Genomic DNA, 22320 nt, shown 5'->3' with positions numbered 1-22320 from the left:
GTGTGTGTGTGTGTGTGTGTGTATATATTTGCATGTGTATTCGCTTGTAATGGGTGTGTGTGTGTGTGTGTGTGTGTGTGTGTGTGTGTATATTTGCATGTGTATTCACTTGTAATGGGTTTGTGTGTGTATATACAGTTGAAGTTGGAAGTTTACATACACTTAGGTTGGGGTCATTAAAACTTGTTTTTCAACCACTCCACAAATTTCTTGTTAACAAACTATAGTTTTGGCAAGTCAGTTAGGACATCTACTTTGAGCATGACACAAGTCATTTTTCAAACAATTGTTTACAGACATATTATTTCACTTATAATTCACTGTATCACAATTCCAGTGGGTTAGAAATGTATGTACACTAAGTTGACTGTGCCTTTTAAACAGCTTGGAAAATTCCAGAAAATGATGTCATGGTTTTAGAAACTTCTGATAGGCCAATTGACATGAGTCAATTGGAGGTGTACCTGTGGATGCATTTCAAGGCCTACCTTCAAACTCAGTGCCTCTTTGCTTGACATCATGGGAAATCAAAAGAAATCAGCCATAAAATTGTAAACCTCCACAAGTCTGGTTCATCCTTGGGAGCAATTTCCAAACGCCTGAAGGTACCACTTTCATCTGTACAAACAATAGTACGCAAGTATAAACACCATGGGACCACGCAGCCGTCATACCGCTCAGGAAGGAGACGCGTTCTGTCTCCTAGAGATGAACGTTCTTTGGTGCAAAAAGCGCAAATCAACCCCAGAACAACAGCAAAAGACCTTGTGAAGATGCTGGAGGAAACAGGTACAAAAGTATCTATATCCACAGTAAAACAAGTCCTATATCGACATAACCTGAAAGGCCGCTCAGCAGGGAAGAAGCCACTGCTCCAAAACCGCCATTAAAAAGACAGATTACGGTTTGCAACTGCACATGGGGACAAAGATCGTACTTTTTGGAGAAATGTCCTCTGGTCTGATGAAACAAAAATAGAACTGTTTGGCCATAATGACCATCGTTATGTTGGAGGAAAAAGGGGGACGCTTGCAAGCCGAAGAACACCATCCCAACCGTGAAGCACGGGGGTGAAGCACGGTGGCAAAGCATGGTGGCAGCATCATGTTGTGGGGGTGCTTTGCTGCCGGAGGGACTGGTGCACTTCACAAAATAGATGCATCATAAGGAAAGAAAAGTATGTGGATACATTGAAGCAACATCTCAAGACATCAGTCAGGAAGTTAACGCTTGGTTGCAAATGGGTCTTCCAGATGAACAATGACCCCAAGCATACTACCAAAGTTGTGGCAAAATGGCTTAAGGACAACAAAGTCAAGGTCTTGGAGTGGCCATCACAAAGCTCTGACCTCAATCCCATAGAATATTTTTGGGCAGAACTGAAAAAGCGTGTGCGAGCAAGGAGGCCTACAAACCTGACTCAGTTACACCAGCACTGTCAGGAGGGATGGGCCAAAATTCACCCAACTTATTGTGGGAAGCTTGTGGAAGGCTACCCGAAACGTTTGACCCAAGTTAAACAATTTAAAGGCAATGTTACCAAATACTACTTGAGGGTATTGTAAACTTCTGACCCACTGGGAACGTGATGAAAGAAATAAAAGCTGAAATAAATCATTCTCTCTACTATTATTCTGACATTTCACATTCTTAAAACAAAGTGTTGATCCTAACTGACCTAAAACAGGGCATTTTTACTTTGATTAAATGTCAGGAATTGTGAAAATCTGAGTTTGAATGGATTTGTCTAAGGTGTATGTAAACTTCCGACTGCAACTGTATATATGTGCATGTGTATCAGCTTGTAATGGGTTTGTGTTTGTGTGTGTATATATATCTGCATGTGTATCAGCTTGTGTATGAATGAATGTGTGTGGTTGCCTGGTTATGTGAAACCCAGGAAAGCAAATGGGAAACAAAGCTTGGCATGACACAGAGGGGTAGACCAGCCTGTCAGCTTTTCCTTCTGCATGTTTCTAAGTGTGTGTGTTCTTTTGTGATTGGTTAGACTGGGCTGGATCCTCTTGGGATTAGAGGAGTGGGGATAACAGAGATGGCAGAGTGTTGTGAGAGACACGGAGAGGGACCCCGTGCTGCGGGTTCCACCCCCCCCCCCCCCCCCCCACACACACACACACGTAGATATGCAAACCCACATGTACATAGACTCCACAGACCAACAAACATCCACGTGCCAAAAGCCAGCAGATGAACTGGGCCACAAGGCAGTGTCATGGTAATGAGAGGGCCCAGTGCCTTGTGTCTCTCTCTGGTGGGCTGAGGGATTAGGCTCTGTTGAAGCCTCTGTTTCTGTGTGTGAGAGAGACTATAGGAGCTGCTGAAAGGCACCAACAATGTAATGTTTCCTCTGCTCTTTGCTTTCCTCTGCTTCCTGTTTGCGGAGAGAGAGAGTAAGAGGGAGACAGAGGGCGAGACATAGGTCTGGTCGACGGCCACTGTGGGCCTCTGGGAACAGGCAGCTGCGTGATTCACACAGACGACACACACACACACAGAAACAAAACCCAGAAACGACTAGTCAGAAAGACCATACACACAAACCCTTTGGTACAGACAGACGACAGACAACACAGAGAAACAAAACCCTGAAACAACTAGTCAGACAGACCATATACACAAACCCTTTGGTAAAGACAGACGACAGACGACACAGAGAAACAAAACCCTGAAACAAAACCCTGAAACAACTAGTCAGACAGACCATATACACAAACCCTTTGGTACAGACAGACGACACAGAGAAACAAAACCCTGAAACAAAACCCTGAAACAACTAGTCAGACAGACCATATACACAAACCCTTTGGTACAGACACAAAGACAAAACCCAGAGACAACCATGTGTCATGCACAGTCAGACAGACACAGTCAGACAGTCAGATACATCTTGTCCAATCACCAGTCCGTGATAAGGGGCTACAGATCTGTCTTGGCTACAGTGTTGAAGTCCTACTGGATCTCTCACCTGGTTGAGGTAATGATATTCTTCAGGCTTTTTGAGGTGAAAGGCACTCCTCTCCTCCTCACTTGCTCCTGCCAGCAGGTAGTAAAACACATGGTAGTTCCTGAAAGGCAAGCAGGTCAGAAGACATTAACACCACTTTACATCATTGGTTTTTACTAACAAGACAAACAAACACTGGATTGTCCAATAGGGACAAGTTCTCTCATTGTGTGTGTGTGTGTGTGTGTGTGTGTGTGTGTGTGTGTGTGTGTGTGTGTGTGTGTGTGTGTGTGTGTGTGTGTGTGTGTGTGTGTGTGTGTGTGTGTGTATGGACCTGTTTAACTATTCTTGTGGGGACCAGAAGTCCCCGCAACAATAGTAAACAAACAAAAATTTGACCAACTGGGGACATTTTGTTAGTCCCCACAAGGTCAAATGCTATTTCTAGGGGGTTTAGGGTTAAGGTTAGAATTGGTGTTAGGAGCTAGGGTTAAGTGTTAAGGAAAATAGGATTTTGAATGGGACTGAGTTGTGTGTCCCCACAAGGTTAGCTGTACAAGACTGAGTGTGTAGCGTAGAGGTCAGAGGGCAGAACCGTGCTGCAGCTGTAGTGGGAGCCTGGAGTCAGAAATCTCTCAATAAGAGCACCCCCCCGACCCACAGGGGGCCCATTTTAGCCCCCCCCAGAGTGAGGTTAACCTTTGCAACACCATTCAGCCTGCACAGCACATTAGTGTCAACCGCACTTAGGGCTGCTGAGAAATACTTCACACAGCCTGAGCTTGGCTGGGTAATACACCATCATCTAGACTGATTCTGTTGAACACTTGTTGATGTCAAACTGTACTTGATACTTGGCGTTAACTTCCTTCAGGACACAATCATAAACTGTGAAGGACGACAGAATAACAGTGGAAAAGTCCATATTTGTTAAGAGTTTTCAGGATTTGGTGAATTGTGAGACAGCTACTTTGCTCCCGAGTAGCACAGCGGTCTTAGGCACTGCATCTTAGTGCAAGAGGTGTCACTACAGTCCCTGGTTCGATTCCAGGCTGTATCACATCCAGCCATGATTGGGAGTCCCATAGGGCGGCGCACAATTGGTCCAGCGTCGTCCGGGTTTGGCCGGGGTAGGCCGTCATTGTAAATAAGAATTTGTTCTTAACTGACTTGCCTAGTTAAAAAGGTAAATAATAATAATAATAATAATAATTAAATACTACAGTATTGGAACATGAACTGCAAGAGGCTCCAGTCCAGGTCCACACTTGTGTCAGGATCAATGTGGCACCACATTTCTGTCACTGACCCTGCTGTGACCAACTGAAACTCACACCTACTGTAGGAAAGGACTTTCTAGCACGAATGGACAATTGGATTCCTCCACGAAAGTGTCAATGTCTAAATGCATTGGTGGCAGCAGTGGGATCCAATCAGGATTGAGTTCACCCTCTGTTTTGAGAGTGTGTGTGTGGTTCTAGAGACACTCAATTTCATGTGGTGCAATCATTCCCACATGATCCCTTTTATATAGAATGGAGTTGTTATTCACACGGAGTTGAAGTCCTCTCAACAGAGACAACCTCAGTGGAAGGATTTCTGGACTAGTTTGTGAGAGCTACTCAATTCTGGATTCTAGCTTATCAAATTGTCTCTATATAGACACTGTGAATTCAGAGATCTTCACTTTGTCAACACTGTGGTGAAAATAAATGATTCTCCAACTAGTCATTCATTGTGTATTTGTTTACCCAATGTGGTTTACTGTGTAAGTGTTCCTAAACCACAACATGTACTCAGTCTACAAAACAATGAGGGAAATGATCAATGTCTGATTATATTTGAATACAATGCTATGTCCTTGTTCTGCACTAATATGAAACTACAGTCCAATACAGTATGATGATGACTGTCTGTGTGGCAGTGGGATGATTCAGTGTGAATGCTTACCGTTCATTGTGCTCCTGGTAGACCAGTCTTGATTTCTCCAGAAGGTACTTCTCCACATAGGCTCTGGAACAAACAGCACAGACCTGGCGTCAGTCACAACATGGGGGGGGGATCGGGACCAACTTGATCAGATATTGGCATTGGACAATGCACTCTGAGCTGCCACCAAATTCACTAGACTGGTAGGACTATAGATGTGTTAGCAGGGGACACAGAATAGACAGGGGACACAGAATAGACAGGGGATGGGGACACCTAGTCAGTTGCGCAACTGAATGTATTCAACCGAAATTTGTCTTCCACATTTATTTGATCTTAATCAACGTCCACGTCATCGGTGCCTGAATATAGATGAGGAGCCAGGGGACAGAGCCAGGGGACAGAGCCAGGGGACAGAGCCAGGGGACAGAGCCAGGGGACAGAGCCAGTCAACTAGGATGTAGGAGCTCCAGGTAAAACAAGGTAAACAATGACTTGAAATGTAATATCTGAATGGGTCTTTCTCACCCTCGGACAGTGCCACTCTCCTGGTAATTCACTTGGATGAACTTGCCGAAGCGACTCGAGTTGTTGTTGTGGGCAGTTTTTGCATTCCCAAATGCCTGCAGAGGAGAGAGAAGAGAGAGGGGATGAGAGCAAATCCATGCAGGTGACACAAGGTTTTATGTCCATGTTGGAAAAGACTGGTAGGCGTGGGCATGTTTGTGGGTCAACCAATCTGGGATAACAACCACCGTGAGCCAACCTCAAGACATTTATTTGATCAAGTACACCTCAGAGCCATATTTCATTCAGTCTAATAACATGGAATAGATCTTTATTTATGCATTATACAGGAAATGTATCATTTTGCTGACACAGGAGCCTCATCACACAACACACACACATACATACACATAACAGGCTGGGAGCAGCACAGAAACCAACATGTCCTCAGAATACTCCAAAGCTCTTCAGTTTAAAGTAAGACAAATGGCCCAAAAATGATGGAGCTGCAGCAAGAAGCCCTGATAGGGGGGGAAAAGTGTCCATTGGGTAATGCAATCCATGTGGACCTGCTGTAACATGTTTAGTGGTATGCTTTAATAAGAGTCCAGTAATTCCCCTCTGGCTCTGTTTGTGTTGTACAGCTGCCTGGAGGGGAAGTCCTTATTCACCCTTTAGAAACCCGGCAGTTATTTGTAGCCTCCGCCGCAAGTAAACAAATTCCTCCGTGAATCACTTTTTGAGCTGCACTTTGTGCATCTGGAATGGGGAGAAAACAACCGGGCCGCCCGGCCCACTCCCTTCGCATAGCATCGCCGTTCACTTCAGCTCAGTGCTTGCTGACACGTGCGCTATTAAAACGGATGGCTAGCGTGCTAACGCAAGGTGGAGGCGCACCAGGACGGGTTGAGCCACCACAGCCTGATGGGCAGAGAGTCTGAGTAAATAGGCCGGAGACCGCGGGAGCACACCTCCCTGCTCTTATTCACACTTCACTGGAGGACGCTACACTGGTGGCAGAACCCAGGACACTCGGCCGCTTTGCTACTGGTAGGGCTGGGCCACACGAACACGTCCGGGTCGCAGCCGGCATCAGTGACCTCACAGCTCTTTGTGACTCGCCCGCCAGACAAACTGTCCACAGGCAGACACAGAGGAAAAGTTAACACACCATGTTCCCATATTGAGCATATTGAGGTGAAACTGCATTAGAGTGCCAAGTCAATACTATTGGAGTACTGGATAGGAGTTGATGATGTGGAAACCAGTAAGGGTGAGATGTTGAAAGGCTGGATGATAGGCTGTGAAGGAGCTATAAGACAATCATCAAAGAATTATCGTAGCAGGTTAGGAGAATTAGGTTAGGAAAAGGGTTAGGGTTAGCTAAAATGCAAATATATATATTTTTTAACTTTAACTTGACAAAAGCTGTACCCCTTCTAGCCATGACCTAGCTAACCTGCTCCATCCAAAAAGTACAGGTCAGACGAGACATCCAACCAGCAACCAGTATCCCTACTTCACATCCGGCTCTATCGAGGAAGAAGTGCATCTTGGAACCCACGCATGAATCTTACACATTATTCAAGGTGAAGGAAGCAAACTAGGGTCAAACAGCAGACCGTAGAACATTCCAGGTATTCTTCGACACTCAAAATTCCACGTTATACATGAAACTGGAGTGGGAACCATTAAAAACTCTGAATGATTTACTTGGGTGTACCGTGTGTACATCCACCTGGTCTGTGTAAAACCATCCCTAGTTAGAGCAGACACATTTATGGCCGACAACATATGTATTGTTCCGCAGGCTTGGCTAGCTTCATATCTGCCACAGTAAATCTTCCTCAGATAATATCGGGATGAGCAGGACCATGGCTAGCATCCAGCATGCAACAAGAGACACTTGGTCCTGGTCCTTTAAGAAGCAGCTGGAGAAGTGATCAAAGGAGCAAACTTACAATTCCATTGGTTCACAGGTAGAAGTCTATGACAACTACAACAGGGGCGTGGTCAGAAACAAAAACAGCACTGCCAAACTGCATTATATCAGAGCAGAAATATGCACTTCATAGCTTTCTCGATAGGAAACATGAGGGACTGTTTAGCTTCAGTGGAGTGGAGCCAGAGTAGAGAGCGTGCAGGAAGGGTGGGCTGGGATAGATCCCAAGGGGCCCTTGTCTTGTGCTGCTGTGCTATAAAGGTTATTATAAACTGGGTGGTTCGAGCCCTGAATGCTGATTGGCTGACAGCCGTGGTATATCAGACCGTATACCACGGGTATGACAAAGCATTTATTTTTACTGCTCTAATTACGTTGGTAACCAGTTTATAATAGCAATAAGGAACCTCTGGGGTTAGTGGTATATGGCGAATATACCACGGCTAAGGGCTGTATCCAGGCACTCCGCATTGCGTCGTGCAAAGAAAAACCACACTCTCTCGGGCCTTATTGCTTAAGTGTCCTGCCACTGATAGGGACACGTGACCCCTGACTACAGCAACTGCTGTGTGATGTCATGGACTGCAACTGGGCATGGGATCAGAGTGAGTGGAGAACAGAGACAGATCTTAGCACTGTTCTTGTTGTAATCAGTCTCCAGATGCACAGATCTACTTTCCATAGAATACATTAGAAAAGCGGTGGTTATGAGTAACCTAGTACTGAGCTAACGTGACATTCATCAATACACTTTGGAGGCAGGGTTCATTAAAAAGGCAACATGCTGATAAGTGCAAGGGCACAGTAAAGAAGTCCTCCTAATTAAAAATATATCTACAAAGTAGAAGAGCACATGGACAGATTAGCTACACTGAGTCACATTGACTTCATGACGGATCCTCTTCCTTTTCAACAGCAGGGTCAATAATTACAATTCCAGTCAGATCTTACACATTTGCAACATTCTGTAGGAATTCCATTAGTGCCTCCCATCTGTGGTGGATAAGAAGAGCTTTGTATGTCGGGGACACTACAATGTGGGCACTGGGTCATGCAGCGCTGAGCGGAGACACAGACCGTAATCATATAGGATGAGTTAATTAGTGACTCCTGCTGAAGGAGAGAGAAGAACAGAGCCGTTGTGTATGTGTGAATTTTTAAAAGCGCCATTAGGGTCACATTGGGCTCTCAGAGAAGAGAACAAAATAGAGGCTGAGTTGACAGACAGTGGAGCGACTGCTCTGATGGGTTGCAGCTATGAGCTCATTTTCCACGCTGGGTTGTATTGGCAGTTTCCTGGCCCCATGTGATGCTGATAAGTGAACACAGCAACAACATCCCCATACATCAACTATACATAGTTTATGTGCATGTTCAGGCCCAATACTGCTTCAAGTGATGTAGGCTCATACCTAACATATGGCTGTCTTGTATAGGGCAGGTCACCAACTGTTACGGTAAAATCAGTCTGACCATGAAGGCTACTTACTGTACTTCACTACATGTTGCTCACGTCCATTTCCTCCATGTCTCGTCTTTGGCTGCGTTTACACTAATTGGTCACTAATTGTTCTTTTGACCAATCACATCAGATCTTTTCACATCAGATCTTTTTCAGAGCTGATCTGATTGGTCAAAATAGCAATTATTGGAGGAGAAAACCTCAGAATTGGGCTGCCTGTGTAAAGCCATTGAGTCTGTAGACATGCAAGGTCTCACTTCTGCTCACTGACTCACACAGCTTCCCTGAACACATCCTATCATTATCCACAATGATGTGTCTACGACTCACCTAATGCAATCTGAGGGTTCAACAACTTTCACAATGAGATCAAACAGTCAATGATGACTAGACACAGCTTGTATCACAATTATGCCACAGTGGGTGTGCGTGTGTGTGTGCATGTGTGCGTGTGCGTGTGTGCGTGTGTGCGTGTGTTGGCAGATCCAGTTTTATGCAACAGTGTGTGTGTGGGCAGATCCGTTTTTTATGCCACAGCGTGTGTGCGTGTGTGTGTGTTGCCAGATCCAGTTTTATGCAACAGTGTGTGTGTGGGCAGATACGTTTAAAAAAAAATAAGCGCTGACGAAGGCTGTCGCCGAAACACGTCCGTTTGCTCTGACCTCTGCTGCTAAAAACAAAATACATTAAAACTCAAAAGAATATTCCAGTGAGTTCAGGTTCTTCCTTTTTTCAAATGTTTGCCTTTTGAACCCAGCACCCAAATACCTTTTTCTACTACAAACGTTTGTGAGTTGAGCACACCAATCAATCACTCTTCGCAGATACTGTTTTACCCAGGCTAACTGCTAACGGTTTCCCCTGTAATCCCACACCTTCTTAGGTCATTCTGGCTAAAGTTGCTGTGGTTTGGTTTGGTTAATCGTGGGGTTTGGTTAATCATGGGGTTATATTGAGTCATGTTTCCCCCAGACTGTTAAAAGGGAGAGACAAGAAGGCAATGGGTTTTAAAGGTAGCAGTTGCTCACAGACAAGGTCCTAGAGATCCATGCCAGCTTTCCAGTGTGATTCCTTCATATAGCATCTTTAGGTGACAGACTGAGCGATTACAGGTCCTGCTTAAAAAACATTTTGGTGCTCTTCTGTGACAAACAAAATATGCTAATCTCCATTATTATGCAATTACAAAGCAATTAGGCCAACTAACACACTACATAACATAATTCTAAAACAATGTTGTTAAGACTAGTTAGAGCATTACTTTACCAGGTGTTACTTCATTAAAAAGTGAACATCATTTGTGTCTTCAAATAGGGAATGTTAGCCATGCTGGAGGTGATCTGGTTGAGTTGGTTAACTAAATAAACCTAAGTGATTCAACTAAAGAGATGTATTGAAAAGCCACAACGTGATCCCAAAACCCCCTTGAAACAAAATACTATTGACCCCTTATCTAGAAAATAACGGTTGAAATCTCTCCAACGGAAATTCCCCACAATGAATCTTGCTCTGTGCTTCTTTGTGTTCAATCGGTTCAAACCCAGCAGGAGGAAAGGAGAAGAATCCAAGTTGTGGGCCTAAGGGAATTAGCAGCAGCACTAACGCTAGCATGGACTGTGGTAATTTAGGAGAAACACTGAAAGTCAAGCTGCAACCTCCGGGTGCAATTAAACATGTCCACCCAATGCTACAAGTGTCACAGGATCTTACACTGGAACAAACTAACTCCTTATGAGGTTCTCTCTGCACGCAAAATGACTCTGCGCTCAAATGAGTCATCTACTGACCCTGGCCAATGCAGGAAATTGTGACTTGACTTCGGCATGTTAATAATAGTTTCGGAGTTATTCAAGTATGCAGAGGCACCGCCGTTGACACGAGCGTTGGTCGAGTCCAAAGGTCCGTTTGAACAATTAAGCTCTTCAAACAGAGCACATAAAGATGCCATTGTTAGAGGTCTTCCACATGGCAGACTTCGTAGAACTGCACGACCACCCACCCCCTCCCTACCCCCCACAACACCCCCTCCCTACCACCCACAACACCCTCTCCCTACGCCCTACAACCACCATGCCTTGGAACTTAAGTCAGACTTTACCCCTACCTACATGTAGAAATGACCTCGACTAAACTGTACCGCCACACATTGACTTGGTACCGGTACCCCCTGTATATAGCCTATTTTATTGTGTTACTTTTTATTGAATTGTTTTACGTTAGTTTGTTCAGTCAATATTGTCTTAACTCTATTTCTTGAACTGCATTAACGTAAGTATTAAGTAAGTATATCACCATAAGATCTACACCTGTTGTATTCAGTGCATATGACAAATAAAATGTGGTTTGATAAATGAGGGCTGCAACATAGGGGGCCTAAGGGGCAAACCCTATACTCTGTCCCATACTAAGTTCTTGCTTTGAAACTGACAAAAGATTTGAGAACCTTCAACCATTACTTTCTCCATTCAGTTTAAGTGGTGGTGTTTACCTTGGTATAATATCTTGGTAAGAATTCTACAAGATCTGAGACACTGAATTGGTGTGCTGGACACTGGGTTTGAAACTGAAACCACAGAAGAGTTTGTCTGACAAACTCTCATAGTGAACCACAACAGGTAGACGCAACCTGATGACTCATCACAGAAATGGGCGAGGCAGGGCGTGAGGCAGGGCGTGAGGCAGAATAAGAGAAGTAAGTGCAAGACAGATGGAGGGTGCAATACAAAAAGAGAGAGAGAACAAGTAAAACAGTTTTTAATGTCACATACACCAGATAGGTGCAGTGAAATGTGTTGCTTACAGGGTCAGTCATAATAGTACGGTGCCCATTGATCAAATTAGGGTTAAGTGCCTTGCTCAAGGGCACATGAGCAGATTTTTAACTTTGTCGGCTCGGGTATTAGAATCAGCGTAATTTTTGGGTTACTGGCCCAATGGGTCACAGAGAGAAACTGAGACAGTAAAAAAAAAGAGGGAGCGAGAGAGATGGAGAAAGACCGAGCTATTCCCCCTAATGCCAGTAGCTCATTATGAGTTAGTTGTGGGACATTATGAGTTAGTTGTGGGACATTATGAGTTAGTTGTGGGATATGAATTAGTTGTGGGACATTATGAGTTAGTTGTGGGAAATGAGTTAGTTGTGGGACATTATGGAAATGAGTGGGCGTGGTTGAGATGAAAGGCTGTCCTCATCACAACAATCAGCACGCTTGTTTATCTACAACCCTCTCAGCTAGCACTAGCCACATGAGGCTGGGCAGGCCAGGCAGGGCACGCAAACAATCCTCTCAGCTAGCTAGTTAGCACTAGCCACATGAGGCTGGCCAGAGGGTGACACAGGTTTTACCGCCACCAGAGTCCCAAGCATTTCACACACACACACCTCCCTGCACCGCCCCACCGTTTGTGAGAAAACTGAGAGCGGGGAGAGATGGGGATTACCTCACTGTCTAAAGCCTAAAAGGAAGCCACACGGATGAAGTATGTAATCTGGCCTTTATCGGTAAGTGATACTGATAGGCATCTGGAAGTGTCCATTTCCTGTTTCAGTGGAGTGGAAGATGGGGCGGTGGCAGCCCTACAATCTGTGTTGGTTTCCCTGGCCACACACTAGGAGAGGGACCTGAATGACTTTCTCCAGTGAGTCAGCAAAATGATTCACCCCTCCATCCCTTAACTGGAGTAGGGCAGAGATGTGAGCTTCCTCTGACTGCCATGTCAGGCATCTGATTCCTGTGAAAGATCTCACATCCTCTCTCTCTGACTGTCACACATGCACACGCAGACATGCACACGCACCATTTCCTGCTTCTGTCAATATCTCTTTATGTGTAATGAGGCGTAGCACAATGATGTAAAACAGTCCACCCTGCTTCTATAGTCACAGCAATACCACTGACTAAAGGATTAATCCAACCGTCCCTAATCTCCTGCTACAGTACTACAGGATTAATCCAACTACATCCTAATCTCCTGCTATTGTACTACAGGATTAATCCAACTCCCCCTAATCTCCTGCTACAGTACTACAGGATTAATCCAACTCCCCCTAATCTCCTGCTACGATACTAAAGGATTAATCCAACTCCCCCTAATCTCCTGCTACGGTACTACAGGATTAATCCAACTCCCCCTAATCCCCTGCTACGATACTAAAGGATTAATCCAACTCCCCCTAATCTCCTGCTACGGTACTACAGGATTAATCCAACTCCCCCTAATCTCCTGCTACGGTACTACAGGATTAATCCAACTACATTCTAATCCCCTGCTCTAGTACCATTTACTAAGGATTAATCCAAAAAAAAGTATTCGTCACATACACATGGTAAGAAGATGTTAATACGAGTGTAGCGAAATGCTTGTGCTTCTAGTTCCGACAGTGCAGTAATATCTAACAAGTAATCTAACAATTCCCCAACTACCTAATACACAAAAATCTAAAGTGGTGAATGAGAAAATGTACATAAGTATATTGATGAGGGATGGCCAAGAAGCATAGGCAAGGTGCAATAGATGGTATAAAATACAGTATATATATTTGATTTGAGTAATGCAAGATATGTAAACATTATTTAAAGTGGCATTGTTTAAAGTGACTAGTGATCAATGTATTAGTGTCCAGTGATCAGGTCTCAATGTGGGCAACAGCCTCTCTGAGTTAGTGATTGCTGTTTAGCAGTCTGATGGCCTTGAGATAGAAGCTGTTTTTCCAATCTCTCGGTCCCAGCTTTGATGCACCTCGCCTGGTTATTGTGGTTATTGCCCTTGATTATCTTTTTGACCGGCCTTCGTGTGACATCGGGTGATGTAGAATTTTATTTCACCAGGTAGGCCAGTTGAGAACAAGTTCTCATTTACAACTGCGACCTGGCCAAGATAAAGCAAAGCAGTGCGACACAAACAACAACACAGAGTTACACATGGAATAAACAAGCGTACAGTCAATGGGCTATGTACAGCTGCAGCGATCGGTTAGCTGCTCTGATAGCTGATGTTTAAAGTTAGTTAAGGAAATATAAGTCTCCAGCTTCAGCGATTTTTGCAATTCGTTCCAGTCATTGGCAGCAGAGAACTGGAAGGAAAGACGGCCAAAGCAGGTGTTGACTTTGGGGATGACCAGTGAGGTATACCAGCTGGAGTGCGTGCTACGGATGGGTGTTGTTATCGTGACCAGTGAGCTGAGATAAGGAAGAGCTTTACCTAGCATAGACTTAGATGACCTGGAACCAGTGGGTCTGGCGACGAATATGTAGCGAGGGCCAGCCGACGAGAGCATACAGGTCACAGTGGTGGGTGGTATATGGGGCTTGGTGACAAAATGGATGGCACGGTGATAGACTGCATCCAGTTTGCTGAGTAGAGTATTGGAAGCTATTTTGTAAATGACATCGCCGAAGTCGAGGATCGGTGTCCTGGAGGGCAGGTAGTTTGCCCCCGGTGATGCATTGTGCAGACTGCACCACCCTCTGGAGAGCCTTGCGGTTGAGTGCGGCGCAGTTGCCGTACCAGGCTGTGATACAGCCCGACAGGATGCTCTCGATTACACATCTATAAAAGTTCGTCAGGGTTTTGGGTGACAAGCCAAATTTCTTCAGCCTCCTGAGGTTGAAGAGGTGCTGTTGCGCCTTCTTCACCACACTGTCTGTGTGGCTGGACCATTTCAGTTTGTCCGTGATGTGTACGCCCAGGAACTTAAAACTTTCCACCTTCTCCACTGCTGTCCCTTTGATGTGGATAGGGGGGTGCTCCCTCTGCTGTTTCCTGAAGTCCACGATCATCTCCTTTGTTTATTTGACGTTGAGTGAGAGGTTGTTTTCCTGACACCACACGAAAGGATTCATCCAATGGCAGTGTAGTAAATAGGACCCAGCATTGCCATGTGTCATCTACAGCCACCCACATCACCTGCTGTATTATCCAGTAGTTAAATCATCTATTACCTAGCTGATATTATCCAGATAGAATGTTCTCATATAGCAATGGGCTACAAATAGTGCTAACTACCGAGTTCAGGGTACATGCTTGGATGCATGTTCTAAAGAGCAACGACAGAAAGATAGATTTGAAAGATCACAAAAGACATCCATTTACTTGTGCATTATTGTAGCTTTCACTGCCACCCATGAGCTTGTTTAACTGAAATGGCTGAATTCCTTAGAAGCAGGTGGCGTAGGGGATGCGAGGACTCCTAAATTGAAGGTTAGCCGTCGGTGTTTTGAAGTTCCCCACTGGGGTAGAATTCCCCAACGAGCGCTCCTCATTGAAAGCAGGGGATGTTTTCTGTACCGACTGTACACAAACTCAGCACCAGATGCTTAGGTGTGTGTGTTTATGTGTGTCTGTGTACAACAATGCTAAAATGTAGGGGTGCTGATGACTGGGCTTGGCTATGTGTGGCCACGGGCATTGAACGGGAGGCAATGTGTCAACACGTCTGGAAGCGCCCAATAAAGAGGTGGTGAGAGAAGAAAGGCTTTAAAAACAGTGATGGGCGGGACCTCCTATAGCTGTCAATCACAGACCTGGGTTCTTTGATTTGCGGGGACACAAGAGAGTGATTATGCTTCCTTCAGACGCTGGTCTAGGATCAGCTGTGTTTTCTCCGTGATGGTAAGGTTAGGATTGAGTAGTTTAGCTGTTATGTTTTCTCCATGATGGTAAGGTTAGGATTGAGGGAGGGAACTCGCTTCCCTCTGACATTTTACGAAGTAAGCGGGGATAGGGTGGAGGACAGAGGATATGAGGAACGCCTTGAGATTTACCCCTATCAGTTCTTAATATACACGCATGCAGAACGGTACATCTGCTAATACAAGGAGATACTACATAACTGGACAACTAACTGTGACATTCTGCTCTGCTTTGGTCTAAAGCAGGGACGGGCAACCTTTTGAAGGCCCCCACCCCATCAAAGTTGCCCATCCCCGATCTTCACATGGGACCATTCTAGACCTAGCTGTTTATTGTGGTATTAGGCAGCCATTACAGCTGTGAACTATTTTGAGTAAGATTCTACTCTGTACAACTCTTAGAGCAGGGATGGGCAACTGGCGGCCCTCAGATCAATAAAATACACGTGTGAGTACGCAGACTCGCGAGCAACTGCAGCCCCTCATGATGAGTTCAGATTTTTTGTGGCCCCCACCCGCCATTAATGTTGCCCATCCCTGATCTAAAGTGACTCACATGGTCACTCCTGAGGCCCCCTTTCAGCCTCTAGGGAAAGGGAGATACCTAGTCAGTTGTACAACTGAATGCCTTCAACTGAAATGTGTCTCCTGCATTTAACCCAACCCCTCTTAAATCAGAGAGGTGCGGGGGTGCTGCCATAATCGGCATCCCCGTCGTCGGCGCCTAGGGCATTGCTGTCACACTGGTTAGATTTTCAACACTGCTAAGATGCCAGAGATGTGATGTCATTTCTCCCAGCGCATACAGTGGGCTCTGTGTTGTTTAAAGGCATATCCTGGTCCTTTCTCCCAGCGCATACAGTGGGCTCTGTGTTGTTTAAAGGCATATCCTGGTCATTTCTCCCAGCGCATACAGTGGGCTCTGTGTTGTTTAAAGGCATATCCTGGTCATTTCTCCCAGCGCATACAGTGGGCTCTGTGTTGTTTAAAGGCATATCCTGGTTACACATTCACCCCATTATCATTCCTGTTCATCAACTACAGGTTCCTTGTTTTTCTCTCTCTAGATGAGGCATGTGATGAGAATCTAAAACATGCCATGTTTCTTCACCCGTTGAACTTTTGACCCTTTGAGTGTTTGGTTCTTTAAGTGTGAGAAATGAGAGGTATGCGTCCCCTCTACTAAAGGTTGACACATTCAAACGCAGTTCCTCTCTGAGCTTGTGATTAATTATCCTTCCTTGATCCAGAGTGCCATCTGCGACAAACAGAAAACAAATGTGGAGCAAAGGAGCATGGTGGAACATGAATTCTGCCCCAAACAATGATGGAGGTCAGCTGAGAGCAGAAGCTCCTTCTTTGGATACAAACTTTCCCAGGACATTCCTAGATAAACAATAGTGCAGTGTTCAGTGAAAGTGGAGCGAGCTTGAGAGAGAGAGAGAGAGAGGTGGTGAGAGAGAGAGAAAAAACTTCAAACGGTTGAAGGGTTCTTGTTTTGAGCAACCTCTGAGGCATCTTGGAGCAGACAATCCCTGGTAGAAGTTGACCAAGTCACAGATCCAGGACCAGCTTTCCCTCCCTGAATCCTAACCCTAACTAACAAGGCCTAACTAACAAACTTCAAAACTGACATCAGAGCGGTGTATATGGGCAATTTCACACAGTTGTTACACCAATACGGTACTCTGACATATCATTCTCACCACAGAATCTAGACTAATATTGTGTAGCTCGTATAAAATTGCAACACTCCAAAAAGGACAAACACTATGTCCTATCTACTTTAAGAGAAGAGGCTGCAGAGTGATCCTCGAATGCACATGACAACCCAGCCCAACGTAGCCAGTCATCACAGGCACAAAGCAGTTATGGAGATTAGCGCTGGCGCTATCCAGTCATGATAAACAACGCACTCTGCTAATGCCTCCCTCTGTTGACAGCGTTTTCACACAGAGCAGCAGGGTGATGACAAATTAGACGTGTGCATGCGGGGGGTAGTGGAAGCTACCTGGTGTTTAGCAGCTAGCCACGGCCAGCATAACGAGGTAGTGAAAGAAAGCTAACAACTTCCTAAGATGAAACTACACAAATAGCATGCAACCTTAGCTTAGCTTTTAGCCTAGCTTTTAGCCTAGCAGCTAAAAGCTAATTTATGCTTGATCCAAAAATGTGGAGCCTCCGGATGCATGCAGAGGACAAATCCAGCTCCATACTGCAGCGCCGGGCGCCTCTTAATTGTTTTAACAATGTGGAGGGATCCATAGAGCATGATTGGTAGGTGGGGCGGTACGCCCTGTATAAACACAAAGTCACTTCCTTGAAAACTTCTTTCACAATAGCTCTGCTCCGCTAAGCGCAAGATCGCAGTAAATGCTGTACGGCCACTTCAGATGCTGTATGGCCACTTCAGATGCCGGATTGACCATGCAGAGCCTTTAAGCCTCCATTGGTTTATAGTTAGGCTATAGCCTGAGGAGGGTGGGTTGCCATGGAAACCCTACTGTAAGTGTTCTAGGCCTATATGTTTATTATTTACCATGAAAATGCCTTGAAAAACTAATTAGAAGGGAAACACTAGTGTCAGAATCACATGATGAGATCATTCCTTCCATTCACCCACAGCCTTAGCTCTGGACTCTGAGTCATCCACCCAACACACCCACCTACCTACAAAGGGCTATACTGTCCAGCAAACTGATCTTTCTCAGATAGCAGCTTTGCCAGCAGCATACCGCCCTGCATCCCACTGCTGGCTTGCCTCTGAAGCTAATCAGGGTTGCCCCTAGTAGGTCCCTGGATGCTTACTCAGTGATCTCAGTGATGCTTACTTGGATAAGACAACCCAACCTTGACAAAAGCCTGACTGTTCAAACGGTTCATACTGATCAGAGAACAAGCTAATGTTCTATTGTTCCAGAAATAAACAAAGCCATTGATCGACGTGTCTGGTAGCTTGGAGGTTAGAGAACTGACTAATGTGTCAGAGTACATAGAAAGGGGAACACTCTCCCTTCCCCTCCCTCAGTTACCCCCACTGGTAGTGCTGCATAAAGCACTTCCTGGTTGACTCTAAATCCATAAAAATTCCTCCGTAAATCCCTTGTTAGACAACGGATTTCTCAGAAGCCAGAAAGCTGACTATCGACAGTGCTGGATTTAAGAAAGATAGCAGCACCCACCCCACCCACCCACTCACTCACTCACACACACACACACACACACACAGGATAGAACCGGAATACTCTGTTGCAGGAAGCTGAAACTGTTACCCTAGCCAGCAGTCTCTTCTGCCCTAGAGATCCCCACAGCACTGCATACAGAGTGTGTCAGCACTGCGCAGAGTGGAGATGCTGTGTGTGTATGTCTGATGCAGGGATGGAGAGACTTGGCAGGGTGCCCTGCAGGGCTAGGCCTGTGTAGCAGCCTGCTGATGTCAAGGCGCCCTGAGTGGCAGCACTCCAGTTCTCCTGAGGTGTGTCCATACAGCTATTACGAACCACTGTGGGTCCTTCAGATAGAAATCACTTGTGTAAAACAGACATGCCTCCCTGTGCCTCTTTGACGTGTAGAATAAGGAATCATATCAGTTCTATTCATAGCATTTCTATCGACAACGTTCAGTGCTTTGCAGCCTCCTGGACACAACCCAGGAGTATAACTCCCCAGTCCCTCAGTCCTGAGGAAGGACTTTATCACTGCAGTGCTTTAACCCTCCATCACAAGGACTTGATAACACTATCAGAACCATTACATAACGGACAACAGAAGAGCCATTACAATACAGAACTGACGTCATCTTACAACACCCGACTTCACATTACCATGACATAGCACCACTAAAGTACGTTCGTTTTCTGGGAATATCAGGCTAATGCAGAAGTCCACTGACACAGAGCGGATTCAGTCTCTCAGTAGGTCTGGGAATATCAGGCTAATGTAGAAGTCCACTGACACAGAGCTGATTCAGTCTCTCAGTAGGTCTGGGAATATCAGGCTAATGCAGAAGTCCACTAACAAAGAGCGGATTCAGTCTCTCAGTAGGTCTGGGAATATCAGTCTAATGCAGAAGTCCACTAACAAAGAGCGGATTCAGTCTCTCAGTAGGTCTGGGAATATCAGGCTAATGCAGAAGTCCACTGACACAGAGCGGATTCAGTCTCTCAGTAGGTCTGGGAATATCAGGCTAATGCAGAAGTCCACTGACACAGAGCGGATTCAGTCTCTCAGTAGGTCTGGGAATATCAGTCTAATGCAGAAGTCCACTGACAAAGAGCGGATTCAGTCTCAGTAATGACTGACTACGTATAGTGACAGACTAACCTTGCCACTGGGCAGAACTGACCCATGTGAATCACTAAGCGCCGCTGTGGGCATCCGACATCACTCATATTGATCCTAACTGACCAGTCTGGACCGCCCAGCCAGCCTGGGTCTGTGCCAGGCCACTGCAGCAAGGCAGAGATGGGTGGGACTGACTGACCTCTATGGCGAAGTCCAGAGTGGTGAAGGCATTAGCGTGTGTTAGCGAAAATAATGGTTGAATAGGTTGTTTCTATCATCTTACGTCTCATATTCATCTCACTGTGTAGAGACGTTCTGTGTAAATGCACATCCCTGTGCAAAAGTGTATTTTTGCCACTGTCTCCATCTGTAGGACTCTGAGGATGCATTAAACACCTATCAAAGTACATATGAAGCATTGTGGTTCCAAACTGCCCTTTCTTTTGAGGTGACATTGATTAATCACAAACTGCCTTAGGTGAAGACATCAGACAAATCCTTAGCGCCTGTCCAGCCAGCAGTGTTCCTGAGGCTTTAAGCCTTCAACGCCTGACCTTCAACTGCAGTACAACGCAGCAGAGGGTGAACGAAAGACCTGCAGGCCTGTGAGTGTGTGTGTAGGCATGTGAGTGTGTGTGCATGTATGTGTGTGACACATTGGTGTTGGCATCTGTTAGTGGTGGACTGCAGTCATAGGCAGGCTGTGAAGTAGGGGAGTGTACCAGGGCCAACTGAACCCCCTAACCTCCACACACACACACACACACACACACACACACACACACACACACACACACACACACACACACACACACACGGGGCCGAACAGAGCCCTTTGTCCTCCACAAGAGCCACAGCTGTTCGAGAGAGAAACACAGGGTAAACCAGGGAGAGAAAGAGAGATGGAGCACACCGGGGGCACACAGATACAAAACAGAAGAGCAGCAGCAGAGAGGAGTCAAAGCAACAGATGCAGGATGGGGAGTGATGCAGCGTTGGGAGTGTCTATGCGCGTGTGAGGGATGTGGGCTGTATTGGCAGTAGCTACAAAGGTGATTGTTTTTCCAGCTTAAGACGCACGCCCAGAGAGAGACCAGAGAGACAGAGAGAGACCATATTATGTAAAGCGTGTCCCTATGATGTCTCTGGGGCAGAGCGTCAGCTCCACTAAAGACTACAGAGCCAAAAGAGTTAGAGACAGACAGCCTGGCCACCACTCCAACACCACCTAGCCTGGCCCCCACTTCAACACCACCTAGCCTGGCCCCCACTCCAACACCACCTAGCCTGGCCCCCACTCCAACACCACCTAGCCTGGCCCCCACTCCAACACCACCTAGCCTGGCCCCCACTCCAACACCACCTAGCCTGGCCCCCACTCCAACACCACCTAGCCTGGCCCCCACTCCAACACCACCTAGCCTGGCCCCCACTCCAACACCACCTAGCCTGGCCCCCACTCCAAACCCACCTAGCCTGGCCCCCACTCCAAACCCACCTAGCCTGGCCCCCACTCCAAACCCACCTAGCCTGGCCCCCACTCCAAACCCACCTAGCCTGGCCCCCACTCCAAACCCACCTAGCCTGGCCCCCACTCCAAACCCACCTAGCCTGGCCCCCACTCCAAACCCACCTAGCCTGGCCCCCACTCCAAACCCACCTAGCCTGGCCCCCACTCCAAACCCACCTAGCCTGGCCCCCACTCCAAACCCACCTAGCCTGGCCCCCACTCCAAACCCACCTAGCCTGGCCCCCACTCCAAACCCACCTAGCCTGGCCCCCACTCCAAACCCACCTAGCCTGGCCCCCACTCCAAACCCACCTAGCCTGGCCCCCACTCCAAACCCACCTAGCCTGGCCCCCACTCCAAACCATCCGGCCCCCACTCCAAACCATCCGGCCCCCACTCCAAACCATCCGGCCCCCACTCCAAACCATCCGGCCCCCACTCCAAACCATCCGGCCCCCACTCCAAACCATCCGGCCCCCACTCCAAACCATCCGGCCCCCACTCCAAACCATCCGGCCCCCACTCCAAACCATCCGGCCCCCACTCCAAACCATCCGGCCCCCACTCCAAACCATCCAGATGGATCTATGTGATTAGTGAAAACATTCTGGGAGGAGAGTCGTTAGGTCTGTCTGGTGTAGCGATGGGACATGCTGTTCTTGGTTCAAGGCTAGAGGAGGTTCCAATTGGACAATAAGGCCTATGTCTAGTCCAGATCTCTACAGGCCACCATAGGGCCGCTGGGATTAGGCTCAATGATGGCGCTTAGGTAATATGTCACAATGACCAGAACGGTGAAAAAGAATGGTACGAAATCTCCAAAAAAGTACAAACTAAAGGCTGGGCCAAGATTTTTGCAAAAGACACATCTGGACATAGCTTTTTACCCTTTTCTATGTCAAGCCAATGATGGCACAGTGGATCCACAAGATAACAAACAGTCCTTGAGTCTAGAGCCAAGTCCCTGGACTGACCTGACTCAGAGTGAATTACATCTGCAACCCAAACCCACTGGACTTAATGCTGATCTGTCACTTTCAGTGGAACGTGAGACGCAGGAGTGTGTGGAGAAGAGCCAAAGCACATACA

At 46.4% G+C, this 22320-nt stretch overlaps 1 protein-coding gene across 3 annotated transcripts in view; it reads right to left on the bottom strand.

The window, feature by feature from the left end:
- The window catches only part of myo9aa (myosin IXAa), a 152013-nt gene that overhangs the window by 55933 nt on the left and 73760 nt on the right, over nucleotides 1-22320 (bottom strand). For all 3 annotated transcript variants that reach the window (XM_055921739.1, XM_055921737.1, XM_055921738.1), the window contains exons 3-5: nucleotides 5423-5517; nucleotides 4916-4978; nucleotides 2987-3086 (exon numbers count right to left, since the gene is read on the bottom strand). In XM_055921739.1, the coding sequence (XP_055777714.1) occupies nucleotides 2987-3086; nucleotides 4916-4978; nucleotides 5423-5517 (258 nt within the window). The remainder of the gene's footprint in view (nucleotides 1-2986; nucleotides 3087-4915; nucleotides 4979-5422; nucleotides 5518-22320) is intronic.

Source organism: Salvelinus fontinalis, chromosome 4 (genome assembly GCF_029448725.1).
Source record: "Salvelinus fontinalis isolate EN_2023a chromosome 4, ASM2944872v1, whole genome shotgun sequence".
Classification (NCBI taxonomy): domain Eukaryota; kingdom Metazoa; phylum Chordata; class Actinopteri; order Salmoniformes; family Salmonidae; genus Salvelinus; species Salvelinus fontinalis.
Note: the sequence above shows the minus strand (reverse complement) of the source record. Positions and strands in the feature narration are given on the sequence as shown.